The sequence below is a fragment of the Pagrus major genome, chromosome 8 (genome assembly GCF_040436345.1).
Source record: "Pagrus major chromosome 8, Pma_NU_1.0".
Classification (NCBI taxonomy): domain Eukaryota; kingdom Metazoa; phylum Chordata; class Actinopteri; order Spariformes; family Sparidae; genus Pagrus; species Pagrus major.
The window spans coordinates 632,488-644,598 of record NC_133222.1 but is presented as its reverse complement, the minus strand read 5'-3'; the positions used below and the strand labels follow the sequence as shown (position 1 = coordinate 644,598).

Genomic DNA, 12,111 nt, shown 5'->3' with positions numbered 1-12,111 from the left:
GGAGGAGATATGAGGAGACATGAGGAGACAGGAGGAGACATGAGGAGACAGGAGGAGACAGGAGGAGACATGAGGAGACAGGAGGAGACAGGAGGAGACATGAGGAGACAGGAGGAGAGTTTAAACTTTAAAGGACACCACCCACAGAGGAGCTGAGGTCCAGTGTGGGTGGTGTCGGTGTTGCTCGCTGTCTACAGAACCATGTGTGTTTGGGTGAAACTCTCCTCATGGCTGAACACTGATAGCTTGTTAGCATTAGCTAGCTTGGTAGCTTCAGACAGGTGGGCTTGTTGACGTCATCAGGCTGCTTCAGCTCCACCTGTTGTTTGGGCGGGAGTCAGGAGCCGCCAAGATGGCGACGGTCGGTACCAGACCGTGTCTGTCAGGTCAGTTCTGATCCAGTCAGACAAACAACTGATCACTTTAAATACTTTATTAATTTATCTGATCAAAGCTGTGTGGTAGTGATGGAGAGAGACATAATGTATTGATCCTGTCTGATGTTTGTCGTCAGACTGTGACGTCGTCTCTAACTGAAACATCGTAGAGCTGCTCCTGATATCAGCAGCTCACAGAACTGAACCAGAACCAGAACTGCAGTTGTGACAGGGAACCAATCAGATGTAATTGTGGGCGGGGCCTTGTGTGAGCGGAAGTAACACATTTTAAATATGTTTATTTATCCAGCTGATAATCAATCAGGCTGATAATCAATCAGGCTGATAATCAGGCTGATAATCAATCAGGCTGATAATCAATCAGGCTGATAATCAGGCTGATAATCAATCAGGCTGATAATCAATCAGGCTGATAATCTGTCTGCTCCTCATGTTATTGTTAGTTAACAGTCAAATAACTTAATAAAGTCTAATTAACTTTAAATTTACAGCTCATTCAAAATGTTAAATACACAAATGTGTTATTGAACCCTCCTCCCCCTCTGTCTCTCTCCCTCCCCCTCGTCTCCCCCTCGTCTCCCCCTCTGTCTCTCTCCCTCCCTCCGTCTCCCCCTCTGTCTCTCTCCCTCCCCCTCGTCTCCCCCTCTGTCTCTCTCCCTCCCTCCGTCTCCCCCTCTGTCTCTCTCCCTCCCCCTCGTCTCCCCCTCTGTCTCTCTCCCTCCCCCTCGTCTCCCCCTCGTCTCCCCCTCTGTCTCTCTCCCTCCCTCCGTCTCCCCCTCTGTCTCTCTCCCTCCCCCTCGTCTCCCCCTCTGTCTCTCTCCCTCCCCCTCGTCTCCCCCTCGTCTCCCCCTCTGTCTCTCTCCCTCCCTCCGTCTCCCCCTCTGTCTCTCTCCCTCCCCCTCGTCTCCCCCTCTGTCTCTCTCCCTCCCCCTCGTCTCCCCCTCGTCTCCCCCTCTGTCTCTCTCCCTCCCCCTCATCTCCCCCTCCTCCCCCTCTGTCTCTCTCCCTCCCCCTCGTCTCCCCCTCTGTCTCTCTCCCTCCCCCTCGTCTCCCCCTCTGTCTCTCTCCCTCCCCCTCTGTCTCTCTCCCTCCCCCTCTGTCTCCCCCTCCTCCCCCTCTGTCTCTCTCCCTCCCCCTCGTCTCTCTCCCTCCCCCTCGTCTCCCCCTCTGTCTCTCTCCCTCCCCCTCCTCCCCCTCTGTCTCTCTCCCTCCCCCTCATCTCCCCCTCTGTCTCCCCTCCTCCCCCTCTGTCTCCCCCTCCTCCCCCTCTGTCTCTCTCCCTCCCCCTCGTCTCTCTCCCTCCCCCTCGTCTCCCCCTCTGTCTCTCTCCCTCCCCCTCGTCTCCCCCTCTGTCTCTCTCCCTCCCCCTCCTCCCCCTCTGTCTCTCTCCCTCCCCCTCGTCTCTCTCCCTCCCCCTCGTCTCCCCCTCTGTCTCTCTCCCTCCCCCTCTCCCTCCCCCCTGTCAGTCTGTGTCCAGTGGCTGGTGTCAGTTGTGAACATGTCACGGAGGAAACAGCTCCGACCTCAGCAGCTCCAAACTCTGAACACCAGTAAGTTTATTTATTTATAAATATATATTTTATCATATATTTATATAAATGTTAGAATCGTCTGATTCTTTATAATCATCTGATTCTTTATAATCATCTGATTCTTTATAATCTTTAATGGATCATAAGCTGTAGTGAAAGTAATATCAGTGATAAAGTCATATCCACAGTTTACACAGAAGTTCTTTAAGGGCTGGGCGATGAGGAGACAGGAGGAGACATGAGGAGACATGAGGAGACAGGAGGAGACATGAGGAGACAGGAGGAGACAGGAGGAGACATGAGGAGACAGGAGGAGACAGGAGGAGACATGAGGAGACAGGAGGAGACATGAGGAGACAGGAGGAGACATGAGGAGACATGAGGAGACATGAGGAGACAGGAGGAGACATGAGGAGACATGAGGAGACATGAGGAGACAGGAGGAGACATGAGGAGACAGGAGGAGACAGGAGGAGACAGGAGGAGACATGAGCAGTTTACACAGAAGTTCTTTAAGGGCTGGGCGATAAAACGATCTCCATCATTTTCATGATACCGATGAGAAATTCATCACATTTATTTTCGAGTCCGTTTTCCTTCACATAGAAAACACAACACCAACAGCCAATCACACAGCAGAGAAACAGATGCACGTGGTTGATGCATGTTTCCGGCCCCTCCCACTCACAACACCTCAGAGTGACGTCACCACATCTGTTTCATGTGTTTCATGTGTTTCTGTTTCATCTGTTTCATGTGTTTCATGTGTTTCTGTTTCATGTGTTTCTGTGTTTCATGTGTTTCTGTTTCATGTGTTTCTGTGTTTCATGTGTTTCTGTTTCATGTGTTTCATGTGTTTCTGTTTCATGTGTTTCATGTGTTTCTGTTTCATGTGTTTCTGTGTTTCATGTGTTTCTGTTTCATGTGTTTCATGTGTTTCTGTTTCATGTGTTTCTGTTTCATGTGTTTCATGTGTTTCTGTTTCATGTGTTTCATGTGTTTCTGTTTCTGTGTTTCATGTGTTTCATGTGTTTCTGTTTCATGTGTTTCTGTTTCATGTGTTTCATGTGTTTCATGTGTTTCTGTTTCATGTGTTTCATGTGTTTCTGTTTCTGTTTCATGTGTTTCATGTGTTTCTGTTTCATGTGTTTCATGTGTTTCATGTGTTTCTGTTTCATGTGTTTCTGTTTCATGTGTTTCTGTTTCATGTGTTTCTGTTTCATGTGTTTCATGTGTTTCATGTGTTTCTGTTTCATGTGTTTCATGTGTTTCTGTTTCTGTTTCATGTGTTTCATGTGTTTCTGTTTCATGTGTTTCATGTGTTTCATGTGTTTCTGTTTCATGTGTTTCTGTTTCATGTGTTTCTGTTTCATGTGTTTCATGTGTTTCATGTGTTTCTGTTTCATGTGTTTCTGTTTCATGTGTTTCTGTTTCATGTGTTTCATGTGTTTCATGTGTTTCTGTTTCATGTGTTTCATGTGTTTCTGTTTCATGTGTTTCATGTGTTTCATGTGTTTCTGTTTCATGTGTTTCATGTGTTTCTGTTTCTGTTTCATGTGTTTCATGTGTTTCTGTTTCATGTGTTTCATGTGTTTCATGTGTTTCTGTTTCATGTGTTTCATGTGTTTCATGTGTTTCTGTTTCATGTGTTTCATGTGTTTCTGTTTCATGTGTTTCATGTGTTTCTGTTTCATGTGTTTCATGTGTTTCTGTTTCATGTGTTTCTGTTTCATGTGTTTCATGTGTTTCTGTTTCATGTGTTTCTGTTTCATGTGTTTCTGTTTCTGTTTCATGTGTTTCATGTGTTTCTGTTTCATGTGTTTCTGTTTCATCTGTTTCATGTGTTTCTGTTTCATGTGTTTGTTTCATGTGTTTCTGTTTCTGTTTCATGTGTTTCATGTGTTTCTGTTTCATGTGTTTCATGTGTTTCATGTGTTTCTGTTTCTGTTTCATGTGTTTCATGTGTTTCTGTTTCATGTGTTTCATGTGTTTCATGTGTTTCTGTTTCATGTGTTTCTGTTTCATGTGTTTCATGTGTTTCATGTGTTTCATGTGTTTCTGTTTCATGTGTTTCATGTGTTTCATGTGTTTCTGTTTCATGTGTTTCATGTGTTTCTTTTTCATGTGTTTCTGTGTTTCATGTGTTTCTGTGTTTCATGTGTTTCTGTGTTTCATGTGTTTCTGTGTTTCATGTGTTTCATGTGTTTCATGTGTTTCTGTGTTTCATGTGTTTCTGTTTCATGTGTTTCATGTGTTTCATGTGTTTCTGTGTTTCATGTGTTTCATGTGTTTCTGTTTCATGTGTTTCATGTGTTTCTGTGTTTCATGTGTTTCTGTTTCATGTGTTTCATGTGTTTCATGTGTTTCTGTGTTTCATGTGTTTCTGTTTCATGTGTTTCATGTGTTTCATGTGTTTCTGTGTTTCATGTGTGTCTGTGTCTTTGTGGTGTCTCTGGCTGTGTCCAAATTCAGGGGCTGCAGCCCTCGAAGGGCGCATTTGAAGGCCAATTACATCACAACGCCGCGCGAAGGCTGTCCAAATCCGAAGGCTCCTTCAAATGCAGCCTGCACTTCCCTCTTTCTGGAGGACGCACCGCTACTATCCTTCGCGGCCTCCCATATCCCAAGATCCTTTGCGCACCGCTGCTCAGTCCCGAAACAGAAGAGGAAGCAAGAGAAAATGGCGACATCAAGTGGCGCAGACATGACATTTAAATTTAAGTAATGGGTTTATACTCGGTTTTTACTCATTTGAACATCCAACGCCAGATGTGTTAAACTTCAAGAGACTATAAAACCTCCAAAGTTTAACTTTCAGTTAAAACACGTGACGCTGGTACTGCTATGGTAAATATAGCTGTTATTCACCAATGGGTTAATGTTTATTTTGTAATGTTGATAATTCAGTTTAGATTTGACACATTGTACACACATAAATAAATGTACGCGTTTGATAGATTTGAACCAAAACAGACTTTAATGCATGAACACCTGGTGACGCAACCAGGAAACACTCCGAAGGCTGGACCGTCCCATTTAACAGCGGTGGACGAGGCCTTCAAGGTCTCTCCGAAGGACCCGGCCTCCGTGGGCCGCAAAGGCCGCGTCCTTGAAGGCTGCAGCCCCCGATTTTGGACACAGCCACAGTTTCTCTCCTCACCTGTCCTGCATCACTCTCATTGGCTCTGTTCCAGGTGTTCTTCCAGCCTATCAGCTGCCTCCCTGCTCTTTGGTGTCATAATCTCACCTGTGTCTCTCCTCCTCTCACCACCTGCACCTCATCCCCTCGTTAGTTCAGTCTGTTGCGTTTCTCTTTATCAGAATTAAACTTCATCCATTCAAGCTTTTTGCCTGCGACTCTGAGTTTTATTAACTTTATTCTCTAAAGTAACAAAACCACAGAACAAACAGTGAATTCTGACCTGACGGGGTTGAAGTGTGAATATATTATTGTTGAAACTGTCCTTCACTTTAAATCCTCATTCTATAAGTATTAAGATTGACTTTAATTCTTAATTAGTTTTGGTCATTTCAGTTCACTCAGGTAAGAAATTGGTGAAGATGATTCACAACTTTAATGTTCAATGAAGATATTCTTTTTTTTAAACTCGTCAAATCTTTAAAAAGATAGAAGTTTGAGGTTGTTTCACTTCTTTGTATTCTAGTTTAACTACTTTCATGACTCAGAGAACTTCTGTGGCTTCGTGACAACAGTCATGTCCGTGTGTTTCTCTGTTGTAGAAGCAGCGTCTCCTCGCTTTGTTCATGTCTGCAGTCGATGCTGTGCGGAGTTCAGAGTGTCGTCGGACCTGGAACAACATCAGAGAATCTGCTGTCCAGATCCTCCGGTTCTGATCCTGAATGATGATGAAGATCTGCCACCCAGCAGCACAACGTCTTCATCACCAGCAGGCCCAGCAGGAAAGCCGCGTGAGAGCGTTAATAACTCTGAGATGGAAAACATGAACTCATCCCAGCAGAGATCCTGCAGCAGGGCACCGCTCATGGATGGAGGTGTAGAGAGACCAGAGGCTGACGCTGCTCTTTTACCAGGATCCTCACCTCCACCTCGCTGCTCAGCTGGTTCATGGATGAAGAGCAACGTCATCACTGAGGATCTTGAGATCACTGATGCGGCTGCAGCTCAGCTCTCAGACAGTCAGCAGCGTCAGGCTGTCGTCTCGTCTCTGCTGCAGCAGCTCCTCGTCCTGCAGATACAACAGATCCATCAGCTGCAGCTGATTCATCAGATCCGTCGCCAGGTCCTGTTGTTTGCCTCTCACCAAGCGGAGACACCAGAGACCCTGGTGGACCTGTCGTCTCTGAAATCCACCTATCAGCTCAAGACTCCCAGAGCTCATCTTCCTCAGCAGAGAGCTGCAGCCGCTGAGAGAGTCAAAGTCTTATCAGCTCAGTCTGCGAACAGACGTGACGTCAAGTGTTTCAGAGCCACAGAGCATCTCAGTCACAGTCGAGCTGACAGCAAAGATTCAAGATCAGAGTCCTCACACACTGTCAGAAAGCTCATGACAGCATCTGAACATGTGAGCTGTGGTTCCTCACACTTCTTATCACAAACCAACAAGTTGATGTTTAACAGCTTCATCAGTCAGACTCAACCTTCAGCTTCAGCTTCTGCTTCTATCCCAAACCTCAGTGAGATCGTCGAGGATCTGGATGCTCTGGCAGCTTTGGCTCGACAGAGGAAAGGGAATCTGAAGTTTTCTGCTCTGTCTTCACACGAGTCTGTCTTCAGACACAACGGCAGAGTCTTTGGGAGCGACAGCGACTTGAAAATTCACCTGCGGTCACACGACACGGAGCGGCCGTACAGATGCAACATGTGTGGAAACAGATTCTCCACCCGAGGGGACCTGTTGGTTCATCTTCAGAGACACAGAGACACGATGAACCCTGATGTTGTTCCAGAGCAGCTGGACAAAATCCAAACAACTGCCGGGTGGTCACCATCCCCGAACACAACGTCCTCTGGTGCCCTGAAAGAGTCATACTTCCTGTCCTCTCTCATTAAGACAGAGGATGATCTTACCTACATACCCCTCCCCTTCACTCAGGGGGATCTTTACTTTAACTCAGCAGCAGGTATGAAGCATACAAAGACCTCCGATTCAGCGGAGACCAGGCGACAAACAACAATGACTCTTAAAAGTGAAGATGTGAAACCGTCTCTGAAGTTGACAAGCACTCAGTCAGAGGAATCAGTCCATGTCAAACCCGATTCGTTCACTCTCCCCTGTTCTGCCTCATTCTCCGGATTCCTTTCATTCAAACGCTCCAACAAACCCAAACTGCAGCTGCCACCAGCCGCCAGCGACCCAAACCAGTGTGTCATCTGCCACCGCACACTCAGCTGTCAGAGTGCGTTGAGGATGCACCTGCAGACACGCACAGGTGAGCGTCTGTACCGCTGTAAACTGTGTGGTCGAGCTTTCACTACCAAAGGAAACCTGAAGACGTACCAGACGGTTCACCGTGTCCCCGTCCCGCTGAGTGTCCAGCACTCGTGTCCCTTCTGCCACAGGAAGTTCATGAATGCGGCGTTCTTACAGCAACATGTACACATGGAGGGTCACTTACATCCAGGGTTCAGGGGCAAAACGGTGAATAACAGAGAGAACAATACTGTGGGCTTCAAATCTTTATCCATCCATTTGTCCCCACCTCCGTTCAGTAACACTGGAGTCGAAGCAAACAGGAAGAGAAGTTACCCTGAGCAGCGTGGAGAGCTGCAGCTCACATGGATCAAAACGGAGAGGCCGGAGGGATCAAATGAGGAATGTAGTCAAACAAACAACCGACCGGCTGCTGAAACCCGTCAAACATTCACCACGTTCGATAGTTCAGCCTCTGAGTCGTCTCCGTCTCCTGATGATCGAGCTTCAGTGTGTTTTAAAGCTGCGAGGCTGGACAAACCCCTCCACACCTGGCTCGACTCAAACACTTTAACCCTCCGTATGTCAGCTGCAGCGCCCGCTGACCTCACACTGTTTAACCACTCTGAGGATCGGTCTGTCAGAGCAAAGCTCCTCCTGAAGAGCTCTTTCTGTGACATATGTGGGAAGAGTTTTGCCTGTCAGAGCGCCTTGGACATCCACTACAGAAGCCATACCAAGGAGAGACCGTTCATCTGCACAACATGCAGCAGAGGCTTTTCCACCAAGGGGAACCTGAAGCAACACATGCTCACACATCAGATGAGAGACTTCCCACCACATCTCTTCCAACCCTCCAATCCCAACCAAGCTCCCGACCACAGCGGCTCCACGCTATCTGTGAAGACAGAGATGGCGTCTTTCCTGAACTCCTGTTTCAGGGATGGTGCAGATCTCTCTGGTCCGACACAGAGCTTCTCTGCAGCACCGCAGCGCCAGACGTCCAAACAGCACCACTGCAGGACTTGTGGGAAGAGCTTCTCCTCCTCCAGCGCTCTGCAGATCCATGAGAGGACTCACACCGGGGAGAGGCCGTTCGCCTGTGCTATCTGTGCACGAGCTTTTACCACCAAAGGAAATCTAAAGGTCGGTTTCACCTCAATGTTTTTCAGCCTTATCCTCTTCAGAACGAGCCCAAACTGCACACAGGTCTGCTTTCGCCCCGCTGCTACTCTTTTTTACACTAGCTCTCTAATAGCTTCATCAAAACATAACAATACATCTACTGAGCCCCGTCAAAGACAACGTTCATGTGCAGTGAGCGCAGATGGCAGTAATAACACTAATAATTATGATGGTACAACAGGCTCATAGGAAACAAACAGTGAGCCACAGAAGAACAAACCAAAGTAGTTTCATCTTCAGATGGCAGTAATGTAGAATAAGTCTGGAGCAACACTGAGAAACACAACACAGAAACAACACTGAGAAACAACACTGAGAAACAACACTGAGAAACAACACTGAGAAACAACACTGAGAAACACAACACAGAGAAACACAACACTGAGAAACACAACACAGAAACAACACTGAGAAACACAACACTGAGAAACACAACACTGAGAAACACAACACTGAGAAACACAACACAGAAACAACACTGAGAAACACAACACTGAGAAACACAACACAGAAACAACACTGAGAAACACAACACTGAGAAACACAACACTGAGAAACACAACACTGAGAAACAACACTGAGAAACAACACTGAGAAACAACACTGAGAAACACAACACTTTGTTCCCTGTGATAAAACAGTTGTCACCATCAGCCTCTCAGACTCGTGATCCTTCTGATCATCATAATACAAGAATGTTTCCTCTGCTCTACATGAAGTCAGATCGGAGGATGTAGATCAAACACTGAAATGAAGGGTTGTGTTCTAACAACACAGATCCTTGTGGTCTGTGCTCAGTAGTGCGAGTCATTAATTATTCAAATATGCAACATGATGACGTCGTGTGATGGAATTAAAGGCGGGACTGCTCATGACTTTTACAGACGCTTCTGTCCAAAGCGACTTACAGTAATTCGTACATTCATACACTGATGGTGGTGGCTGCCGTGCAGGGTGCCGACCAGCACATCAGGGGCAGTTTTTGGGGTTCAGTATCTTGCCCAAGGACACTTCGGCATGCAGACCAGGGGAATCGAACCAGCGACCTTCCGATAACAAGACGCTGGCTCTACCCCTCATATGGGGTCCATCTGTTCACTGAATGTCTTCATTCTGCACAGAAACATTCACAGATTTTTATTGCTGTGTGTAAAATAATAATGCTTTATGACATATATATATATATAAATATTTCTTGTTTTAAATAAATAAATCCACAAATATCAGTTCTGGATTTAAAACTTTCTTCAGTTTTCATCAGAAACATATTTTGATATTTTGACTGTTGAAGCTGATTCTGACTGTTCGGACTGATTCACTCACACATTATTATCTACAGCCAATCAGATGTCTTCTTCAATTCATCCAATCACATGAGTGTAGATCTCTGATTTCATGAGATCACGTGTTCAGTCTGATTCCACTTCAGATCACAATAATCCAGCCAGTGTCCTCCTGCAGGTTCACATGGGGACTCACATGTGGAACAGCGCCACCAGCAGGAGAGGCCGCAGACTCGGGTTTCTGACTCGTCCGGTTAAACTTCCTGAGACATCACAGAAGAATCCAGCACCGGTTTCCAGCTGCAGAGAGTCTGTTTCCCACCTGAACCCGCCGGTGTGAAGGAGTACAGGTACGTCCTTCACCTCGGGACAGGTAGGACTGAAGAAGACACCTGTAGGAAACAGCACAGGTGTGTTAGTCTGATGAACTCGACGATGATGGACGCTCATGAAACAGTTTCATACAGTTTTGCTGTGTTGAGTTTACAGCCGACACAAACACGTAAAATATGTCAGTGAAAGTAAAATAACGTGCAGTAGATTTATAAATGAGCTGACTCGTGTGACGGGCTGCATTTATCTTTGTTTTTAGGACTCACATTTGATTTCTGCTTCACTGCTTTGTATTTATTCAAATCTCTGATTTCATAAATTATAACTTCTGATTTGTCTTCAACTGAAACATGTCGCTGTGTTTCATTCACACCGTGTTTCATTCACACCGTGTTTCATTCACACTGTGCTCATCAACACACACACAGGCTGAAACTGAACCGCAGCTGACGTCCTGAAACATCAGTTTAACCTCAAGAGTCCTGAACATGGTCTCATGTGACGTCTGTCTGTGACGTCCTCGCTTCATCACAGCATACAGGACGGATGTGTCAGGTCTGAACAAACGGCTCAGTTCTTCAGCCCTTTTCTCACACGCAGATCGCACAATGTGACCCGACTCGCCTCTGCACCGCCTGCGTTTGTTCACACGGAGCTGAGCAGCGCCGGTACAAAGTCGCTCCAGTGTGTCAGTTCACACAGCGCCAAAAGAGCCAAAACAGGTGTGACGTGCACATCTATGTGGTTTTAACGTGTTTCCACCTGTAAATCTTAAAGTGTGTAATCATATGGATGCTGTTATAATGTGTAATATTACCCACAATGCATCCTGGGAAGAGACAGAGAGAAGACCACTATCAGTAAATACAGGACGCTGTCTGACTCCCAGAGAGGGAGGCTGTTATCACTGAAGCCTCGGTCGGGAGGGCTGACCCCCACAGTGACAGTGACACACACACACACACACACACACACACACACACACACACACACACACACACACACACACTGTTAAAATAAAGATGCTGTAGTTGCAGCCGGTTGACTCAGACTTGAACTGTCAGGATGAAGTGTTTCCTGCTGACTGTCCTGGTTGTGTTCACGTGTGTCATGTTGTGTGTCATGTTGTGTGTCATGTTGTGTGTCATGTTGTGTGTATTTTCAGCTCCAGCAGCTTTACTTCAAAGAAAAACAATCAAACAAAGCTCTTTTCTCATGATTGCATATTTCACATCAACTCTGCCACCTCAGCTCGTCCTTTGTGAGCGTTCAGCAGTGATCACGGAGCTTTTGTTTCCCCAACAATGGAAATATTCAATAACAAGAAGACCTGCCAAATCTGCCACACAGTGAAAATCCCTCGCTGCTGTGGAGCCGCTGCCCCGTGATGACAGTGTGATGACGACTGCAGCAGCACATCGGCTGTGATCATGAAGACGGGCTGCTGCTGTTCAGGTCACATCACTGATGACTCCACTTTTCAAAACCTTTCAGATCCCTCAGAGACTCTTTGAATTAACTTAACATCTGCAGGGAACTAAGAGCTTAAAGGAACAGTTCACCCAAAATGTACAGTAAACTCAGTCATCATCTGCTCCCTCCTGATGATATAAAGTCAGGTGAAGTCTCAGCTGAAGTCTAGCTGCAGGCTAGCTGCTAGCTGCAGGCTAGCTGCTAGCTGCAGGCTAGCTGCTAGCTGCAGGCTAGCTGCTAGCTGCAGGCTAGCTGACGGGCAAACCTTGTCAGTCAGGTGATTATTGAGTGAAGCACTGTGATCGTTACGCTAACGTTACTGTGAGCTGACTCAGGAGGTGAACAGCAAACAGACAGTTTAACAGGAGAAGTTCATCTCCACAACTTCAGGCTGCACGCTGACCTTTACTGTAGCAAACTGCTCATGTTTGTGTCTGATCAGGGCAGCAGTGACCTTTCTTTATAGACGAGGACGAAACAGCTGATTGACTATTGATCAGAGGACACATGATGG

At 46.4% G+C, this 12,111-nt stretch overlaps 1 protein-coding gene across 1 annotated transcript; it reads left to right on the top strand.

Annotated features, from left to right (window-relative positions):
• The first annotated feature begins 352 nt into the window (after positions 1 to 352).
• sall1b (spalt-like transcription factor 1b) lies at positions 353 to 10,356 on the top strand. Its single transcript, XM_073471710.1, has 4 exons — positions 353 to 386; positions 1,865 to 1,948; positions 5,672 to 8,469; positions 9,970 to 10,356. Exons 1-4 carry the CDS (start codon positions 353 to 355, stop codon positions 10,129 to 10,131), a joined length of 3,078 nt encoding a protein of 1,025 aa, XP_073327811.1. The 3' UTR covers positions 10,132 to 10,356.
• Positions 10,357 to 12,111: the final 1,755 nt, after the last annotated feature.